Source organism: Nelusetta ayraudi, unplaced genomic scaffold, assembly GCF_046127955.1.
Source record: "Nelusetta ayraudi isolate G7.1 ecotype Tasmania unplaced genomic scaffold, CSIRO-AGI_Nayr_v1 ptg000001l, whole genome shotgun sequence".
Classification (NCBI taxonomy): Eukaryota; Metazoa; Chordata; class Actinopteri; order Tetraodontiformes; family Monacanthidae; genus Nelusetta; species Nelusetta ayraudi.
The window spans coordinates 386,286-408,439 of NW_027466051.1; the positions used below are offsets into that span (position 1 = coordinate 386,286).

A 22,154-nucleotide genomic window follows, 5' to 3' on the forward strand; every position below is an offset into this window, starting at 1 on the left:
GCCCTGACTCCAAACATCCAAAGCACACTCCTTTCCTTTTCAAAAAATCCAGTTTTTCATTGTGAGCTTTCCTGTTAAATTGAGAGCAGGTATCAAGCGTATAGGCGCCACTGCAAAATAAACAAGGCTTTCCATTATCTTTAATAGATTGGACATGGGAAACACTGCCCCCTGCTGGTCTTGTCAATGGGGACACGCTGGTAACTAAACCACTCTTGCTCCTTCTCACCATGCTGCCTTTTGGCAGCTGTGGTACCTGGAAGTTTCCTTTTAAAATTGGTGCAACGTCTTTTAAGCTGCCGAATACTGGGTGGGATAAGACTTTAGCTTGATTATCCACAAAATTCACCAAATCTGCAAACCTGGCTCTTCTTCCACTCTGCTCTTGCAGGTCACAAGCTTTGAACCTCCATTTTTCTTTCAATTTATAAGGAAGCTTGGAAATGATGGCTTTCATATTCGTTGGATGATCCAGTTCCTCCAGATAATCCACTGTGTTCATTGCGTTGAGGCAGCTGTTTAAAAACAATGAGAAGCTCTTCAAAGATTCAGCATCCTCCACTTTTATAGATGGCCAACAGATTGCCTTATCCAGGTAAGCTGTGGCGATTGTGTAGTCCTCTCCAAAATGTTTTTTCAGCAGTCTTTTTGCCTCCAGATATCCTCTGTCTGCTGGCATATACTGGCAGCTGCGCACAAGCACCTGTGGCTGGCTGGCTGTAAACTGCTCCACAAAGTGAAGTCTGTCCCTGCTGTTGTCAGTTCTCTTCTCAATTCCATATTCAAACGCTCTGATGAAAAACAGATAGTCCAATGGTTCGCCTTTGAAAACTGGTATGGAAAGTGAAGGTAATGATGACATATTGTGCTGCTTTACCAGAGCTTCTGTAATTTTGTTTTGCTTTTCCATTATTTCCGCTAACTTGTCAACGCTGGCATGCTCTTGCCTTGGTGCAGAGTTGAACCTCTACATGGTGGTTGATTTGTGGTCATGCTGCTGAGCGCTCACGTGAGTTTGCATGCTTTGTTCCACTGTGTGCGGCAGGTCATAACCTTTGACAGAGGTTTCTCTAGTTTTTGGTCTCACCACTTGTGGATGTTGTACCTTTTCAGTGGAAACTTCCTCGTGTGGATTTTGAGCAGCGCCCTTTCTGTAGTACGAGCTCATTCCTTCAGATTGAAGAGATTTTTTGGAGCTGTCTCTGGCTTGCATAGACTCCAACACACTGATTTTTGCATTTGCTGCGGCGAGTTCAGTTTCCAGCTCCAATTGTTCCTGTCTCCTCTTCAATAGCTCCTGTTGCGCTTCAAGCTCGTGTTTTTTATCCAAGGCCGCAACTCTCTCCATGATGGCTGCTCTTTCGGCACAAATACGAATATGCGATGATGTTCCGGATGAACCTGACCATGACGTAGCCTTTGATTTTGGGGCATTAGAAACGCTGTCATCTGGTCCAATGTCATCACAGTTTACATCACCTGGTTGCTTGTCGTTATCCACCATAGTGAATGAAGTCATCTGCTGTCCATCTCCAATACTTGACTGTTTGACTTCACACAACCATATTTGCACATCCTGTCCAAAAGCACTCATTTCAGCACTCTTATATTTAAGCCACTGCACTTGTTTAGCATATTCATTGTCAGGTAGCAAACCTTCAAGTGAATTCTGACATGCATTTGCTTCGTCACAAAGTCTGTTCAGTTCATGCAAATGGCCTTTTACTTTATTAGCATTTTCATTTGATTGCATGAGCTCTTTCATTATTTCCATTGTTTTTTTTGCCTGTTTGCACTTCAAGTTTCTTGTTTTTTGGGTGTTAAATAAAAACATCTCCCAACCCTTGGCAGTTAGTTTGATAACCCTTTTTTCCTTTACAGGGCCCGTCACATTTTCCATTGCGACATTTTGCTTTTCAGCATCACCATCTTGTCGCTGAACAACAGGATCAATGTTAGACGTGACGTTTTCATCCATTGCTTATATTCAACTTTGGCGTTACATTTACAGACTTCAATCCTTCGGATGTGCGAGTGCGACATTCCCAATGAATGACGCTTCATTGAGTGGGCGTGACAGATTAATGTTCATTGACGCTGCGTGCGTTCCATTTGTTTGCACAACAGCGTTCGAACGATCGTCATGCGCCAGTTTTAGACAATAAAAGCGCGACTATTTCCCTGTGAAATGTCGGGCTTTGCTCTTGGTGAATTGTTGAGTTTCAGTTCGACGCGCCCAAGCGTGCTTGTGATAAACAAAAATTCTGGAGGATGCGGCGATCCACTGTTCAGATTGTTTATTTGCAATCCAAACACAAAAAACAAAAACGGTCTTACCGCGACAGCGGACAATGCGGCACAGGTTGCTTGCAAACTCACAGATCGACAAAGTAGTCCAAACAATCGTTGTGTAGCTGAAACAGTGGACTCTGTCAATGAAGAACGCATCAAAAAACTGGAGGAACAAGTTTACCAGCTCATCAAGAAGACCCCTGCTGATAAAACAACCAGTAGCTCCTCTGCTGTCGTGACACAACAAATCTTCAAGAGGGACACGGATCACACGTCAGAGAGCGAGTGTGACAGTGGGAAGGAAAACCGGAGGCGGTCCAGGATCCCCAGACATCGCAACAGCCTTACGAAGAAGGGGCCTGCCAAGGAGATCAGGAGCAGGAAATCAGACAGTGATCCACAGTGTCGCATCGAGACGAGTTCAGAGGCCACAGTGAGAACCCGTAAAAAAGTAAACATTGCACGCGGCGCGAAAGCAGTCGAGCCAGTGAGAAAGTTCCTGCAAAGAGCCATTGGAGCCTCTGTTGACGTGACAAGTAAACCCAAAGATGAGGCAGAAACCTACAGGACTATCTTGGAAGAGCGTGACCAGGAGAGAGAGCGACGCTGGAAGGCAGAGCAGGCCGTTAGGAAGCTCACAGACGAACTCAAGTGCTGGCAGACCAAGGCCGGCGAAGAAAAAGATCTTCAGAGTTTGGCCCTTCACACCACTGACAGATTGAAAGAACTGTTGCTGAGGGAGCGGTCAGGGCGCTGTGAACTGAAAAATCGTGTTGAGGAGCTGGAGGCGAGGTGTCGATCCCTCACCCAGCAGGTGGAGCAAGCCCGCACCAGCGAAGAGCAACACAAGGCTGCATTGCACAGGCTGGTGGAAAACATCTCCCAGGGGGAGTCACTGAGGGCGCAACAGCAAGCCGAGGAGGAGAAGCGACAGCGGGAGCTGGGGAACAAAGCAGCAGTTCTGAGGAGAGAGCTGGACATCCAGAGAGCAGCGGTGCGCCAGCAGAAAGACAAACTTCAAAAGCTGCACGAGCTCTTGGTTTCCAGGGAACAGGAGCACAGGAAACAACTGGACTTGCGGCTGCAGCCTGATGGGTCAGATTTCCGCCAAGCAGTTGCCAAAGAAGTTGCATTCATGGAGCAGAAACACGGCCAAAGGGAGTCTGAACTGCAGGAGAAACTGGCAGAGGGCAAGAAACAGTACGCTGCCCTGGAGGACGAGTTCCGCATGGCGCTCACCATTGAGGCTGCTCGCTTCTCTGAGGTCAAAGACGTTTGTGACCAGATGACCGAGGAGCTTGTGGGTCACAAGGCGGCATTCACTCAGTTCCAGGAGAAGGAGAAGAAATCTGCCTCTCTGGTGCAGCAGCTGACAGCAATGGTCAAAGAACAGAACAGCCGCATCTCTCAGTTGAACAAAGCCAAAAATGACGCTGTGACAGATCTGAAGAGCCGCTTCCGTTCCTTGGAAGAAGAATTGCAGCAGGACAGACGTGCGAGTCTGCAGCTGGAGCTGCTGAAGAAAGAGAAGGCACAACTGATGTCTCAGCTCACAGCCCACGAGTCTGTGATAGACGGCCTCAGGGCAGAGAGGAAGATCTGGGGCCAGGAACTCGCTCATCAAGGAGTTTCCTTGGCTCAGGATCGAGGACGTTTGGAAGCCAGGATAGAGGTGTTGGGTGCTGAGCTGGAGAGTCGGAAGAAGCAGAGTGAGAGGGACGGCGATGCCCTCAAAATTAAAGCCAAAATAGTCGATGACCAGACTGAATCCATCCACAAACTTAAAGAGGCCTTGCAGGAGCGTGACGACCAGCTACGGAGGATGCGTGAAGAGGCAACGCAGGCCCAGAAGAGGTTCCAGCAGCAGCGGGAGGAGGACCGCGCTCAGCAGGCAGAAGCCAGAGAGCAGTTGGAGCACTTGAGCCTCCGCAAGGAGGAGCTCAAACAGCAGCTGGTGGACAAGGATGTCGAGTTGGAAGAGGCCAAAAGAGTTCACGGTGAGACAATCAAGAAGTGGCAGGAGAAGACAGACTTCTTGACTCAACTGGAGAGCCAGGTGAAGCGCATGAAGGAGAAGTTTGAAGCCAAGGAACTTGTGTTGCTGGAAGAAAGGAATAAAGCAACCGATGCACAAAGGGCTGCAGTAGCGAAGTTGCACAATACTGGACGACGAAGGACTAGCTACCTTGCTCTGAGAGGTGGAATTTATCATCAATGACAGACCAATCACAAAAGCTTCCAACGACCCAATGGATTTGGAACCGTTGACACCGAACCACCTTCTTTAACTGAAAACCAAGCCTTCTTTACCCCCGGGGGTCTTCAGTGCGGACGACTGTTACAGCAAAAGGAGGTGGCGTCAAATTCAGTACATGGCAGATGTATTTTGGAGAAGATGGATAAAAGAATATCTGCCAGAACTGCAACAAAGACAAAAATGGACAAGGAAGACACGAAACTTCAAAAAAGGAGACATCGTTTTAATTGTGGACGAAATGGCACCAAGAGGATCATGGCTTATGGGCCAAGTGACTCAACCCGTACCTGATTCCAAGGGAGCCGTAAGACAAGTACAAGTTTGGACCAAGACCAGCACTCTTTGCCGGCCTATCACCAAACTCGTGCTTCTTCTGGAGGCATCAGACAGAGACTAACGCATATACATGCCAAACACACACTCACACCCGTCCCCGCACAAATTCACGCACACACACTTCCCTTTCCCACCACACACACCTACAAGCAGCACCTGAAGATTCACTCACACATATGCACACATCTTGGACTCATCAACTGTTGCAGATCTTCAAAAGAGACTGAAAAGTTTGCAATATTGTGAAAAAGAAAAAAAAAAAAGAGAAAAAAGAAAGAAAAAGGACGATAATATTGTACAAGATGTGAAAGAACTTTGGCTCCTCTGTTTTGTTTTGATAATTGACATTTGTTTCCTGCATGCCAATTAGGGGCCGGAATGTTGGAGCCAAAATATTTATTTTCTTTCCTTATTTCTGATTTATTTGCACTGTGGCTTAATGTGTTAATTATGGACACAAAAGTAATTGTTTTATTTATTTAGTATTTTCTTAGTATTGGTTGCGCTAAGGGCCACGCCCCCACATCACCATAGGCAGGTGACTGCAGCACCTGAACTATATTAGGGTGGTTAACGGGGCCGGCAGGTCTCTTGAGTTGAATGCAGCCAAACAGTTTTAGACCGCTTTTCAAGCACTTTTTGGATTTCTCATTTTTTGACGATTGTTGGATTACTTTGTCGATCTGTGAGTTTGCAAGCAACCTGTGCCGCATTGTCCGCTGTCGCGGTAAGACCGTTTTTGTTTTTTGTGTTTGGATTGCAAATAAACAATCTGAACAGTGGATCGCCGCATCCTCCAGAATTTTTGTTTATCACAAGCACGCTTGGGCGCGTCGAACTGAAACTCAACAATTCACCAAGAGCAAAGCCCGACATTTCACAGGGAAATAGTCGCGCTTTTACTAACGTTACAGAGGAGTTGCATTAGCGCTAGAAGCAAATCTGTACGGTTAGCCTGTATAAGTAGGCTAACGTTACCCGATGCTACGTGATTTGGAAAACACACTTACCGAGGTGGCCTGTGGTGGCGCTGGCCCTGTGGGGGTTGTTGAAAAGTTTCTTATAGCTGCCAAAACAACTCTGCCGATATTTTCTGCCAGCGCCGAGTCGCTCATCTTGGCAGTGTGTGCATGACCAACTGGCAATGGCCGTGGAGGCAGGTGCAGGTTCATAAGACACATCCTTGTGGCTGGTTGTAGGGGCTACAGGTCGTAAGTCCCGCACAAAACTAAGTGACACTAAACACTCAAGGTACTCGTAAAATATAGTTTCTCCAAACGGGTTTGTTGTTTTGGGTACTTATAATCACCATAATCAATGTCCAAGAGGCAGTTTCTCCAGAAAAGATAGTTGTTTATTTGTTATTTGACACTTAAAAAAAAAAAAAAGAGTTAAACATCGTCAAGCTTTTATTCTGGTACTTCCTGTTGCCGGCAGCTTGAATTTGCATATTAGCTAAATGTTTAGTTTCACCCAAAACATTTAGGTGTCACATTTTGATTTAGATTTAACATTTAGATTTAACATTTAGATTTAGCATTTAGATTTAGCATTTAGCATTTAACATTTAGATTTAGCATTTAACATTTTGATTTAGATATAACATTTAGATTTAGATTTAACATTTAGATTTAGCATTTAGATTTAATATTTAGATTTAACATTTAGATTTAACATGTTAAATGTGCTAAAAAGTGACTTTCATTTTAAGCATGACAAACTTTACAAACGGCGCCCCATACTAACATGCGCGCACATTTGAGAGACAGCGAAGGAAGGGGGTAACGTTAGCCGCGTAGCCCGCCCTGTGAAAATAATGCTGTTTGAATCGAGTGGCAGCAATTCCAGATGCGGAATTGGGTGAGTCGGAATGGCTCAAGCAGGCGCAGACCTGGCGTCAACGCGCTGTGACACATCTTGGCGCGGCCAATAGGAGAGAAGCCGGTTCTGAAAAAAGTGGCCGGATGCAGAGCAGGGCGCCAGTTAGCGATAGTACAGTAGAGAGAGAAATGGAGGAAAAACGTGTGTCTCGCAGTGTCCCGAGTGTAACATTTGATATGACACCGAGCTCTGGGACTCAAGACTAGCTTAAAAAAAAATATATGTATCTGGTTGGCGACTTTGCTTGGTTTCGGCGCTCTGACGTTCACGTTAGCTCCGGTGCTCGTACTAGTTGCTACGTGTTTTGCATTCAGGTGGTACCGGAGGCTTGAATAACTGCGGTGGAACGAAAACTTGTTGCGCCACCGTTTGCAAACAACAGCGCTATCAGCCCTGGTGCCTTTTACCTGTGGCACCAGGGCCGTGGAGAGCAGCGAGACCGTGATGTGATCAGCGACATTCAATCAACTAACGTTAACTCAACCCCTTAATTGAGTGTTCATCTAATGTAGGCCTTTATTTATTTGATATACAGTTGTGCAATGTCTACAAGACCCCCCCCCCCGTTTTTCCCAAGTCCCAAGTAAACTGGAGTCAGCTGAAGTGAATTTGGGCTCAAGTTTCTGTGGTGAGATAAGGACTCGTATATATATATATATATATATATGTACATATATATATATATATATATGTATATGTATATATATATATATGTATATGTATATATATATATATGTATATATATATATATATATATATATATATATATATATATATATATATATATAGACGTTGGTAATCTGTTTCATATGTCTATAGTTATGTCGGCAAAAAATAAAATAAAGATTTGTTTATGCCTTTGTTACCCTGTTTCATTAAAATCTCATTTTCAGGTATGTGTGTTTAGATTAGGTTTATACATACGTTGATATATGTGGTACTTTATAATTAAGACGGTTCAATATGCTTGTAAAGATAATGTCGTTTCTATCTGCTTAGTTATTTCGTTTTCGTTCTTCCCTTCTTCTTAAGGTTGTCCCAGTTCAAAAAAAAAAAAGGGGCTATGTGATTGTGTTTATTCATCCTGTGCTTGTTTCAGTCATTGTCGGTTTTATTGATTTATCAGCAACGAAACATACACTACATACATGCTCATCATACGCAACTGGTATAGGCGGACCTACCAGTTTTAGGGTCTGAACGGCCTCTTCATTGGCTCTCGGAGAGCGGGATACCGCCCCCGTCCCGAAACTTTAGGCTAGTGCCGTTCAGAAATTTCTCATCCCTCGTTTTGTGAAGGCCTTGTTTTCGTCTGTTTTCCCTCTCGTACTTAGTTCGTTTTTGTCGTAATTGTTCGTTTTTGTTTAAATCATTTTTGCGTCGGCATTAAGCCAACTCTGCTCAATTTAAGCGGCAGCTGACAGCCCTGAGACTCGCTCCGAGACCGCTACTTTCATTTTAATTTTGACCTTTTTCAATTTTTCCTTCCACGATCTCGAGACCGATTTTTGTCATTTTTCCTTTTTCTGTTTTTAATTGGCTCAACGTCGCGCCTTCGAAGTAACCGAGTAGTTCGTTTGATCACCGCACTTATCTCGGATTACGCAAAGAAGAGCGCACGTCGATGCTGAACTGCCAGTGAAGACATCTCCCAGACAACAGCAGAACGGGCTTCCAGCGTCTGAGCTTGGTGCGTCCATCTGAGCTCCCTGCGCGCTGCCGGACCCGAACGGCCCGGTACCATCTCCCAGGACCACCTTGGAGGACCATCAAGCAGCGATCTCCCAATCACCTGCGGGCCGACACTCATCCAACGTAAACCTCGTCACTCGCTTTTGTTCTGAAGTCTGGTATGCATCATAATAAATTTAGTCTTAAATTCTAAAGCCCGTAAACAGCCTGGTTGGCTGTTCCAACAGCCGATAGGTCATCATTTTTCTTTCCCTTTTATTTTGCTACTTTAGGTCTCAGTTTAGGGTCCGTTTCCAGTCACACACGCACCCACATGCCCACACAACACACACGCACAACACGCATAGATACCTTTCGTTGCTGGTGGTGTTTTGTGGTCATTTTGTGTCATACTGCCTCGTTTAAACTGTTTGGTGTTTGTTGAAATAAATGCAAATTGAGCCTGACGTCGTTGTTTGACTGGGTTATTAAAGTGTAGTTCAAATCCCTGCGTACCGGCCAAGAACTCACCGTTAAGGTGAAACGGTACTGAGACTGATTCTAGTGTTTCTTGCTCACACTAACAACCAAGAGCAGGTGGTGCTCCGTAAATTTTCATATCAAATATTCTTTCCTCTGTTCCGAGTCGGTCCGTCCGTGGGAGCAGGGACGGCGTCACGCGTCCTCCCTGTCCCCTCGGAGTCCCTCTAGCGGTCAGAGTAAGAATTGCATGTAAAATCCATGTTTATATATTTGGCATTCCGTTTCATTCCTTAGGGAGTTTGATCGTTCAAATTAAACAATCCTCCTCCCTCCACTACATACATCTGTTTTTTTTATGTTACTTCCCTTTCCCCTCTGGGAACCCGTGGGTTGTAACACCCACGAAAACTGGAACTTGTTAAGGTTGATCCCATTTCTAATTGGCCACAAGATTCCCGAACATGAACCAGTGTGGCAGGTGTTGTTGGATTTAAAGCAGATTGTTGAGCTAGTGGTTGCCCCAGTTCACAGTAACGAGTCTAATTTTGCTTCCCTTCAAAGCAAAATTTCAGATCATCGACGACAGTATCAAGAGGTGTTTCCTAACAATAAATTGCTCCCTAAACACCATTACATCGAGCATTACGCAGAACTCATAAAGTTCTTTGGGCCACTTGTAGGACTTTGGACCCTCCAGTTCGAGGCAAAGCATATTTAAAAAATAATAATAATAAAAAAAAAGTTATTAAACACACCAGTTGCTTTAAAAACGTGCCTTTGTCTCTCGCTGTGAAACATCAGATTATGATTGGATACCACTTGTCATCTCTAAATATTGATAAACCAGTGCTGGATGTTTCAGATGTATCTACTGTCCCATTAGATGTTTTGAAGGGAGAGCTAGCTCAAGCTTTTAAAGAGAGATCCTGATGTATCTGAAATAAACCTAGCAAAAAATGTATGGAGCAAGGGAATAAACTACAGACCAGGTATGGTAGTGGCATATGGTTCTGAGGGTGGCTTGCCTGAATTTGGGGAAATTCATCAAATATGCATTTTGCAGCAGAGACTATTTTTTGTGTGGTGAAACTGCTGTGTGGGTGGTTTTGTGAGTATTATGGAGCCTTTCAGCTGACTCCATCTCCATCACGAGAATTCACTCTTGTGGAAATCTCCGAACTGGTTGATGACGAGTGTCCACTGGCTGCCTATGTCGTTGGGGGCGTGAAGATGGTGACCTTAAAGAGAGCAATCTGTGTGTTCTGGTAAGATAATGTAAGAATCATAGTGCCTACAGTTGCGTACAGTACTCAAAAGAAAGCCTGGGGTTCTCATGGACAAACAATTCCAGCAAAAACATTTGACTCTTTACCAAGCCCATAATTACTGTTGCTATGCCAGACAACCTTTCCCTTAGCAATATTGGGATCAGATTTACAGGAAATATAAAATAATATATGTGTGTGTGTGTGTGTGTGAGTAAAATGATGATAACACTTTTTTCTTTCTTTTAAACTAACCTATGGGAATTTATTGTTCACTTTTGAAAAGTTTGTATTATACATGTCTTCTATTTTTTAGATTCAAGTTGTCAGTTTCTTTAAAGTATTAGCCTTTTATGTCATTAACAATACCTCACTGTTATAAAAACTGATTCTAATTACATTTTCTTATTCTTTCCTAATAGATGGTGAAGTGAGACCATGACGAGTCCAGCACTATTGAGAGTTATCCTTGGACCAGACAGCAGCCAGAGCGTTGTTTTTTCTCGTGGTCTGCCATCCACTTTGGCTGAACTAGAGACTGGCATTAAGACTCAGTGTAAAATAGTGGAACCCTTCCGTCTGCAGTTTATGGACACGCTTTTTGACAACAAGTTCGTGAACTTAACAGCAATAGAAGAAATACAAGACGAAGCGACACTCAAAGTTGTGCATACAACCACATACAGCCAACCTCAAGACTCAGGTGGTGAAGGTTTCTCCTTATCAACAAGTACACCTGATGATGACACATCCTGTTCTGGTGACAGCACAATCATTCTTTCATCTCCGGCATCTACGTCGTCACGCTCTTCATGGCCAGAATTATTCTTTGTTCCCCGTTTCACATATGATGCAGAATTAAAGCTTTTGAAGGCCAACACAGCTTTCAAACAAAATGGGACGGTGCCGGTCCCTGATCCAAAGCTGAGGTCGGATGTCTTGGAGGGGCTGATCCAGGAGGTAGTGAAGCACACAGTGTATCTCACAGACAGTAAGTTTGACGAGGTCGCTGAAGCACTCATCCTGAGGCATCCATATTTAAGAGAAAATACGTCTCCCCTTGGCTACGAAGGATGGAAGATGAGCCTTAAATACAAATTATCGAACTATCGCACACAACTACGCAAAGTAGGATGTCCTGAAGTGTGTGTGAATTCTTTGAGAAATAAACCGGCTGAGAAACGTTCCCCTGCTTTTAACGTTAAGAAACCAAAGAGGTGATGAGGAATATTGTCCCCCTTTTCCACTTGGAGAATGTGCCCAGTCCCTGGAGAAGATTAGGGTCGAACTCCTGGAAGATGTCAAGAAGCGCAACAACCGGGAGACAGTTAGGGCTGAGATGGACAAAACTTTTTCTTTAAGAAGGCAAGACGTCATTTGCGACGCTCCCATGATCAGCGATGTAAAAGAGAGATGGCCAGCTCTTTTTGATGCAGTGGAGGTAAGTTTAAAAAAGATGATGATTAAAAAAAAGATGGATAATGTGTTCATGTGTAAAAGTAATGCTTGACTTCATTGGGATGTATTTCCAAATATTCTTTAGCAGAACCCAGATGAGTACTGTATTTTTCGGACTATAAGTTGCACCGGTGTATGTCGCATGACTAGTCAAACAACTAAAAGAAAACGTGACTTGTAATCCGGAAAATACGGGTACTATGCACAGTGCATGCCATGATATGGTGTGCAGAGGTAGTTTTGATGTTGGAAATGTTTTCTAAAATCTGTCACTTGTGTTATTTAAAACCATTTTCATGTTGTTTCAGATAAACGCAGAATTCAAGCGCATCACAATGATGCCTCTCCAATCCAGGTTTCTGTCACAGCTGGACCTTCTCTCTGAAAGTCTGCTAAGAGTTTTTTCAAAGCGATCTGGGGAGCAGGGCCAAAAGCTTAAAGAAATAGCTGCTATGATGACAGTAAGAACTTTTTAAATTGTTTAACTATAAAGTGTATATGAATTACACTTGGTTAGTAAAAAAGATTTATATGTATCCATTGCAATGCTCAACTTTCTTTACGTGTGAGTAACGCCCTGTTTCACAAAGCAGGCTCAACAAACTGAATCAAATCAAATGAAAAGTCGGAGTTTCCCTCATCTCAGGCTCATCATAGCTACTCAAAGTTTCCAAAAATCCTGTTATCGGAAACAGGGCTCTGATACAATGAAATGACCCAGTCATTTCATTGTTTTTGTGTATTTCTGTTCCACTGTGAGATATTTATCTTTTTTATATAATCTCTGCAGATAATAAAGTCCATTCCAAACAGATAATTTTAATGTTATGTAGATGCTGGTGTCACATGCTGACAGTTTAAATGTCCGTTTTTGTCTTTGATTACTTTCTTCCATGCTACTAAAAATTCGATTTCAAAAAAGTCTATTTTCTTTGTTACAATTCTTCAGGATGACAGTGATTCCCAGAGGGAGTCCCTCATTAAAGGACTCTGCATCTACGTAAACGAGAATCCAGATGTCCTGGTGCAGGAGTACACAGTGAGTGTTTTGATTGGATTTTGGCTTTTCTACATTTCTAAACTTATTTATTTGACTAACCCTGTGATCCTGCTTGAAATGTTTCGGTCCTCCTAGTCACATTGCAAAAGTGACTCCAGTACTGAGACGAAAAATAAAAAAATAAAATAAAAACACTTCAATTTTGTGATTAGTAAAAATTTCATAATCTTCTGAAACTGCACTGAAAATTACCTGAAAGGCAGAATTGGGACTGTGATACAGCCCTAGAGCAAGTCCACGTTAATGATAACAATCATTCAGGAACAGAAAAACATGAGGAGGAAAATTAAATGTTAACATTAAGTTGTAAAGGTTTAAAGCTTCTCTTTTTTTTTCTCTCAGAAATTGACTGAGTTGCAGCATTGCAGGGCATTGTTTGGCTGCAGTAATCTGTTATACATTTTATATGAAATTGAATTAACCATTGTAATCGCTCTATTTTTCCTTAAACCAGGACGTGACTGAGACCACTACACTGAGTGCCATAGAGACCACAACTGTGGGAATCTACATCAGCAGAGAGATGCCAGGCAGTGACTGTTCAGATGTTGGAATCATCCTTGAGGGGCTGGTGGTGGCGAAGTGCTGCAAAAGGTGGTAATGGAGTTCCATGCGACCCAACTCTCAAGGAAAGTACAAACCCTGAAATCCAAAATGCTCCAGTAAGAGTATTGCTGTGCTCCTGGAAGGTTTGGAGAACTGTTTCGCAAATGGATGCCACCATCAGAGCCGTGAGGCAAGACACTGTTGACAGGTGTTATTATCCTGCACTTTTGTTAATTTTTTTTTTTTACTGTTCTGCTCCTCCTCGCAATCCGCAAGACCACAACAGTGATTCTTGTCTAAATGACATAAATGAGCGCAACATGGAGGAGACATGCTATGTTTACAATGTTAAGATTTCAAACAGTGTGACTTTGTTGTTTCACATTTTATGTGTTCACGTTCAGTGAGGTGTTCAATGTATTTGATTGTATTTGGAATGGATTGAACAATGTTCATACAGGCCCTTCATGTGCGATCTGGGATGAAATTTAAACCTTTTGGTTTGTATTTTTTTGTCAGCATTATTTATTTTCAATTTTTATTTCTCTTTTAAAAAGAAAATAACTTTTTTCAGGAAGGTAATTTTTTCAGTTTTTCCTAATAAAAGTTTTGACATGCAACTGTTAATTTTCATTTTTAATTGAGGTAAAAAAAAAAAAAAGGGTAATGGTAACAATTTAACGAGTTAATTGTAAGGTACACAGACATTAAAATAAATGATTGCAGGAATGCAATGGTAACTAGTGTTTTTGCATTTTAAATCCATTCTATAGTTACATTGACTTGTATACAATTACATTTGTTATTGTTTTTAATCTTGAAAAACACTGGACAACCGACGTTACATATTTAGTATTGATTTAGAACAGCAATGTCAGTTCAATTCTCCATCTACTATCACTGCTGTGAAAGTAGACATTTTTTTTGACTGTGGTTAAAGGCCTCCATTATAAAGTTGTGTTATTGACACTAGAATGTAATACTAACTTTTTAATATGAAAGTAACATGTAGCATTTAAGTGATTCAATAGTATTGGAGTGAAAGTTATTGAATAGTGTTGAAATTAAGTGATGAAATTATAAAGATTGAAAATGTTCAAAGAATTCAAATAACTTTATTAGAACATGTTTTTAGCACTTTGGATCAACACAAAATATATAGGCTGAACGAACATGAATAATATGTAATAATTGTGTTAATTTAACTAAATTGTTTAGGTTGATGCCAAAGCAAAATATTTGTGTGCAACCACTTTCCATTATTGAAACAAGTACATCCAACACTTTCCTTTTTTCACACAGGAAACAAGTCAGGAACACATAATCCTGCTGATGAATGAGAAGAAGAGAAGAAGAGCCGCTGAACTTCCAACAGGCTTACTGTAACAGGACTAGGGAATAATCTTTTATAAAGCTTTTGTAGAGCATACACAGCTAACGTGGAACGCCATTTGGGCCATGCAATTGCTTTGTTAATCTGGCCCTGATTGTTTATAACAAGATAAGCCTAAAAATATGGGAAAGATTGAAGTAAGTGGAGAATCCGTGCTCATACCATTATTTTTAATTACATTGATCTTTCCATCCAAAAAGAGTGAGAGTTTTCCAAAAGTCAGTATTCTGACAGTATTCAGCCACACCCAAATATGAAAAATCCTTTCAAGCTATCATCAATAGACGTGTCACGAATGTGTGCAAATTAGAGACTTATAAAACAATGTCATTGGCAGAAAGTGAAAAGATCATCATCAAGGATTAAATAATGACCGAGAAAAGAAATGGTGGGGAGCATGCAGGCAGCCCTGATGTGTTCCCTGATAATTGCAAAGGAGCAAAAAATATTTTCATTAGAAATATTGGAAGTAGTCAGATGTGTGTAAATTATCTCAATCCATTTCTAGTTGTGAACATGGGTCCAAATCCCATTTTTCTTTAAGTGTGTACCTCACATAAGGCCATAATACTTGATTAAAGGCATGGTGTGCATCTAGCGGAATAACCATAGCTGTTGGGGAACAAGAAAGTGAAGAGACTTGAGAAAATCAATTTGTTGTTTGCAAGCTACTGTACACTTCCTCTATTGAGGCTGACTTTTGAAGTACGTGATTAACACAATTTGTCTGCAAGAAACAAGTCAGAAACACATAATCTTGCTGATGAATGAGAAGAAGGCCAGAGTCTTCAAGTCTTCAGCGACCACCATATCAGACAAAACAACAAACCTTCTTATTTTATTGGCTGATGGCAAAGCTCTAGAAGCCCCTATGATGACACAGATTGGATCTGGTGTCCCAGTGCCTTCCAACAGCCACTGAAAAACAATTACAAAAACTCTTCCAGAATGATTAAAGTTTACAGTAGGACCAAGAAGGAGAGTGTCAAGTTTGCTGACTGCAGACTTGCAGCGGTTGCAAACTGGTGACACGTTGGTAAGCTTCTCCCTTGAGGAGCAGTCTGTGCTCTATGAATGTGATGGAATTTATTTTCAGTGCCTCTGGGCTCACGCTGACATCAGCCAACCTGCCAAAGTGAACTCACTGATGCTGCAGGATTTCTAAGATTCTTTCCCCCTGTTCTCAATTTCACAGGAACAACCGGCGCGTGAGAACAAAAAGCTCACCGCCGAGGTGTGAAGGAGCTGAAGCAGAAGGTTCCTTAAATAAATTCTGCTCCAACTGACAACTCAACTATTTGTTCTAAGCGCTGTCAACTATTGGATATTTCGTGTGGGAAATGAAAACTTTCCCACACGTTCCACCTGCTGGTAAAATAATTATATTGTGTGTCAACAGGAAAAGAAAATCATCAAATGGATGATGATAACGGGGATGAAGAATTCCTTCAGAGCAGGGGGAGTTTTTAGGTGAAACCTGCAGAACCCAATGAAATCTGTGCATCAAACAACAGACCGACAGCCAGTGTGCAACTAGTTGACACATCCCATGATATATCTACAGAATGTCACTTAAAAAGGAGTTGGCCGCCTACCAACCCACCTTGGGGGGAAGTGAAGATATACGCGGATGGCGTTTGAGGGGATGTTCAGGTATCAACTGTGATGGCCCGGGGCAAAACAGACGTCAGTCAAATAGCACTGAAGCAGTAGCAAGACACAGTTTCTTTGAGTCCCGTCCAAAAGTGTGAAACGAGATGAGCAGAAGCAGAGTTCAGTCGCCAAGTGGAAAACATGACGACAACAAACCGCAAACTCAAAATGAACCACCATCTACATGTCACTGAGTCAATAACAAACTACAAAAACTAACAAACGATACAGACGCAACATGTTCCTGTAACCGCACGACAAAACACAACACAACATGTTTAATCATCATCCGTAACAAAATAAAAAACAAAACAAAAAAAAAAACTGCCTGCGGCTCCCATCACACCATGCCGGATTGGTGGTATTTGATCCTCCAGTGATGGGCGTGACCTGCCGACAGCTCTGATCGCTCCAACAGAAGTGATTTGCTTAAGACTCCATACAGGAGACACTGAGTTCATCCTCATCTGTGACTCGCAGTAACCTGAGCAACAATCGCCGGGCTCGTTCTCACGTCTCTTGTTTGTAAAGTGAAGCAGATGTTTGGGCAGAAAATCTGTTTGGCTGCATTTAGTGGCAACAGTGGGGCATACAGGCAATAGAACAAGGGGGAAAAAAATCAGCCAATGGGGCAAATATAGTTAGAAAACAATATAGAGAGAAAGAAGAAGAAGAAAAAGAAGAAGAAGAAGAAGAGAAGAATCAATGATATAATACTATAACATTACTTTGGGATGAATTGACCAGAAGTGGGCACTGAGAGAAGGTCAAGGGTCAAGTTGGTGGAACAATGTGTGCCTATACTAAACAAATGACTCGTGAGTCAATTAGAACTCATTAGGAGAAAACAAAATATAACAAACAAACAAACCTCTGGCTCAGGTGGGAAGTTGTGTTCAGGTACACGCCGATGGGAGAGAAGGGGAGGGGCCGTGGACACACCCCACGCACTCCCTCTATTGTTATTCAATTTCACTCGCAGCCCAGAGGATAAAACAGAGCGGTGCAGGTGAGACGACTGATCCGCAGGACAAACCTGCCAGCTGCCTGTTCAAGATGAAGCGCTCCTTGCTGGCAGCCCTCACCTGGACACTCGCCACCACAGGTAACCCAGTCCTGGCAAACACCTGAGGTCATGCAGCCAGTGGTTTGTGTGTCTAGTGTTTTTCAGTGCTTTAAAATTTAAAATGAGGTTACAAAGTACTCTGTTACTGTACGAAAGTCGATTTTTCAGGTATCTGTACTTTACTGGAGGATTTATTTTTCTGACAACTTTTTACTTTTTACGAGTTACTTTTGTGTTTAAAAGTCTTTAAAAGATACACATTCTGTTCAGTCATTCAGTGATTTATTTATTTATTATTATTGTTGTTGCTGCTGTTGTTGTCATTGTTCAAGTTGCTTGAAATGGAGGTATTTGAACTTTACGGTTGTGTAGTTGAATATAAAAGTGCGCAATATTTTAGAGACCAGAGATTTATTTTTGAGGACCCCGGCTTCGGTGGTCACTGTTCATTACGTTTTTAGTCCAGAGAAAAACAAACATGATGAAAATAACATTGGTTGTTGTTATTAAAGGTGTCAACATCCAATAATGGCTCACTGGTCAGAACAACTATATGATGCCAAATCGAGAGTATAAAGTTGTTAAAAACTTTTTAAATTTTTGCAAGATTGTCAACTGAAGCATTGTTTTAATGGAACTTCAAAACTTGCGCTTTCTTCCTTTTTTTTCTTTCTTTTACTTGCTTTTTCTTTGAAAGAGTGTGAATACTTAGCCACCTCTGCCACTCAAAGTTGCCTGATTGTCATTCTGCTCAAGATTCAGTGTTTTGCACTTCACTCCTCACTCGTTTCTTTTCACCCCCCCCCCCCCTTTTTCCTTCCACACAGCTGTGGCTCTCGAATGTCAGACCTGCACCGACATCCAGTGCAGCAGCACCGTTCTGAGGAGCTGCTCCACGGAGAGATGGTGCATGACGGCTTCCATCAAGTGTAAACACTGCTCTCCACATCAGCGCCATTGTGTGTGTGTGTGTGTGTGTGTGTGTGTGTGTAATAATGCGCTGCTCCTCGACTTCCCAGCCAATGCATCCGGCACTCTGGATGAGCTCGATTTCAAAGGTTGCGCCCCGGATGCTCTCTGCACAGCCAGAGGCTTCGACACTTTCTCGGCCAACTTTGGTGGCTCCACCACCTTCTCCTCGATCTACTGCTGCAAGAGCAACAACTGCAACACGGCCAACGTCATCTGTGAGTAGCGACTGGCAGCAGAGGTGGATTAAAGTATTCACAGTATTCTGTGCTTCAGTAAAAGTAACAGATACTAGTGCAAAAAAAAAAAAAAAATACTCTGGTAACTGTAGTGATTCAACTCCTTGACTCAAGTCAAAGTAAGACAGTTCAGATTCTGAGATGTATTGAAGTATTAATTTTTTGCCATAGATGAAACAATACATTAGTTGATAATTTTGCCAAAATTAAAAAAGTTGTAACAGAATAATCGGAACTGAACTGATCAGAGCTCTGGATCATTCTGAAGTTCACAGCTTTGCTACTCTCAATACTATAGTACTAGTATAGTATAATTATACTATACTATATTTTTTTTAATAATTAATTAAATACTTAATACTTTTTTAACTGCAGTACAATCGAACTGTAATTTGTAATAGCTTTAAAGAAAGTATGTATATTAATAATAATAAAAATCAACTTAAGTACAGCAACAAAGTATTTAAACTTTGTTGCTTTCCACGTTTGCGGATTGATGTTATTTTTTTCCATCCCAGTCCTGACAGAGATCCAGTCAGACAACAGCCTCCAGTGCACTTACTGTCAGGACTCCCAGTGCAACTCGCTCATGCAGTGTCGAGGTTTGCAGGACCGTTGCTTCAGCTCTGCTGGTCAGTGGCTTGTTTGGGCACTTGGTCAACGGTTCCAATTTGTTGACTTTTTTGTGTTTTGTTTTGTTTTTTTTTGTTTTTACAACGTGATGTTTCATTTTTCTACAGGGATTATTTTTGCAAGATTCTTTTGAAACTATGGGGGCGTCCCCATAGCACCGCCTCGCCTCGCCACGGTTCGATTGTGTCCTCACAGCCCCGGGTCCACGAGACCGTGGGCGGAGTCGACGCAGTAAAGCGGGATAATGTTTTTGACGGCATTATTTCTGTGCGATACACGACAGCGCAGCGATGGACAAAGAAGTTGTTTCAAACCTGCTGCTCGGTCTGTGGTCGCTTTTCTGTTAAAGAAAGAGCAGTTTCCCTCACTGAAATCACAGTTGATCATTTATGCAGGCAACATTTATAATTTCTGGTTTCGTTTTCTGGGAGAGTAACGGTGTAGTTCAACCTTTATATTTTCACCAAAACTAAACACGAGACAGATACAACGGGAAATAGCCTTTATTTAAAAACAAACAGACAGTAAACACGCCTCCTTATTTGAAACAGCTGCCCTAGCGAGCCAAGGACGACTTTATGCCGCGGTGTTCGAGGCTTCCTCGCGGCGAAGAGCCACGTCCTCTCGACGAATCCGTATTTCCTCTCGTCTCAAGACTCCTGGGATTCCCTAACTTAACGCGCCTCACGCAGGAGCAACTCGGTTTGTTCTCAGCGCTTCGCCGTTTGCCGCTTGTCGTTTTCGCGAATATGGTTGAACACACTCGCAAACACGCAAGTTCCGTGTCGAAAGAGTTGGCGTCGGTTGCTGTGTCTCAATTCAGGTTCTGCGTCCTTGAAGTGCGCATTTTGAAAGGAAGTTGCGTCATAGCACCGCGCGAAGGCTTGTCCCAATTCCCGAGGGTGCTTAGGACGCTGAAAATGCGCCCTCGGAAATACGCACTAGTTTTAGCCGATTCCAAGGATGCACCGCTACTATCCTTCGCGCACTTGGGTATCCCATGATGCTTTGCGTGCTGCTGCAAAGCATCGTGGGATCCTGGGAAGTCAGCTGAAATTAGCGGCATGTACTGGTTAAGACACGACATATAAATCTAAATATTGAAGTTTCACATAAAGTATCCAGTTTTTAACGTAGGATTTTATTTATTTGATCATCCAACGGCATCGTTAGATGGCGAACCAATGGTTAGCTTGATACTATAAAAACGTCACTTCCGGGGTTGGCCAGCCGGAGGGAACGGCGGTGACGAAACGAGGAAATACGCCGAAGGCTGGACCGTCCCGTGTGGTTACCGGGGAGGCGGGGTTTGGTCCGTCCTTCTAGGCTGGGAACTCTAATAACGCTTCCTTCAGACGGAGGACACTCGGTCTCAAGGGTGCAGAACCTGAATTGAGACACAGCAGGTGTCCGCTCCGAAAGGGAAAATCGACGAAAACACTGAGCCAATCCAGTGCCCTGCTCGTCGCTACGTCACCACTCAACTCACCTCGTCTCGCTTGGACCCTGAGCGCTTGAGGTACCAAAACGGTGCCCCCTACATCCGTGTAGCGGCCAGTGGGGCCGCTCTACAACCGTACCGTGGCGAGGCGAGGCGAGGCGAGGCAGTGCTATGGGGACGCCCCATATGACACTTGAAAAATGGAACGTTTAATGGTTGAGGAAAGTTGTTTTCTGTTTAAAATAGTACAGAATTTGAATTTGAAATAATTTGCCATTGAATGCTTCCCATAAATATGTCAACTTTTTCCCTTGTGTGTGTTAAATCTTGTACGACAAACAACCACGTTTCATTATTTTTTTTAATTCACTATTTACACGACTTTACATATGAATTACTTATTTATTTCGCTTCTTCTTCTCTTTCAGTGACTCAAGGGTCTCGGGACAAACCTTTCTTTGGCTGCGTCTCTACAAATGTGTGTGAAGCCGCGGCTGCCCTGAAGTACCTCCCCTTCCTGCAGAGCCTTGGCAACATCACTGGCGGACCCTCCTGCTGCAGTAATTCTGGCTGCAACAGAGCCTCTGCAGCAGCAACAGCAGCTGCAGCAGCAGCAGCTATCACGCTGCCGGAAGAGCAGAACTGCGTGATCATCATCATCAGCGGAGCTCCAGAGCTACCACTGGTCCTCCTCCACCTGCTGCTGGGGCTTCTCGCCTCCATTGTCTACTAAGAGTAGCGCGGGCTTCTACTTTAGCATCGCGCTCCAAGTTTGTGACGCAATGTTTTGCATTTTTCCGAGTTTTTGAGTCTTTACGCTCAAACATTGAAGTTTTTTTTTTAATGTAAATAAAAATGAAAGCGCTGATAATAAAACATGAAGTTTTGTGTTTTCTGTATTTTTTCTGGAAGTCCAATATTATTTTTTTTTTCATCTTAGTTTTTTTTATGATTTTTTTAATGGACCAATATGGACTCTTGCACTCCCAAACATAAACAAACAAATTCTACATGGACAGCAAATACAGACTAACACATTCTATGTGGACAGCAAACACAGGCTAACACACTCTTCAGGGGTGTGGATCAGGCCCACAGGTTTTTATTTTTTTTTCGGCCGGATGATTTTGAAATATTAATTCATTCATTCATCTTCTATACCCGCTTATTCCTATTCAGAGTCACGGGGATTTTGAAATATAAAAACTGCAATTTTTCAATGAAAGAAAGTGCTGTTCTAAATGTGTCCACTTGATGTCGCAATATCGTTTCTGCTTCGCAAACAAACTCAATACTGGGGCTCAGCAAATCGGCACTGGTACAGCCACTCACGTCTCCTATTCGCTACCCTGATTGCCCCACAATGCCTCTGTCGAAACAGACAAAATTGATGCAGAGCAGTGTTGCCAACTTGGCGACTTTCTCCCCCCAAAAAGTCGCTATTCTCCCAATACCGACTTTTTTTCCTTTTTTTTTTTTGTCAAAAGCGACTAGCGACAACTCTAGCGACT

The 22,154-nt window shown here is 42.7% G+C and overlaps 1 protein-coding gene and 1 pseudogene across 1 annotated transcript; both read left to right on the forward strand.

Annotated features, from left to right (window-relative positions):
• The first annotated feature begins 570 nt into the window (after positions 1-570).
• On the forward strand, positions 571-4,510 carry LOC142876912 (leucine-rich repeat and coiled-coil domain-containing protein 1 pseudogene; annotated as a pseudogene).
• A 12,819-nt stretch (positions 4,511-17,329) lies between these two features.
• On the forward strand, positions 17,330-21,474 carry LOC142889957 (uncharacterized). Its single transcript, XM_076028701.1, has 5 exons — positions 17,330-17,400; positions 18,189-18,290; positions 18,381-18,548; positions 19,088-19,201; positions 21,072-21,474. Exons 1-5 carry the CDS (start codon positions 17,352-17,354, stop codon positions 21,374-21,376), a joined length of 738 nt encoding a protein of 245 aa, XP_075884816.1. The 5' UTR covers positions 17,330-17,351; the 3' UTR covers positions 21,377-21,474.
• The last annotated feature ends 680 nt before the right edge of the window (positions 21,475-22,154 follow it).

Excerpts from the sequence above, each read along its gene's own strand:
- LOC142889957 (XM_076028701.1), top strand. The coding sequence starts at position 17,352 with ATGAAGCGCTCCTTGCTGGCAGCCCTCACCTGGACACTCGCCACCACA. Across the intron at positions 18,549-19,087 it reads CAACACGGCCAACGTCATCT|TCCTGACAGAGATCCAGTCA; the intron begins GTGAGTAGCGAC and ends TTTCCATCCCAG. Across the intron at positions 19,202-21,071 it reads CCGTTGCTTCAGCTCTGCTG|TGACTCAAGGGTCTCGGGAC; the intron begins GTCAGTGGCTTG and ends CTTCTCTTTCAG.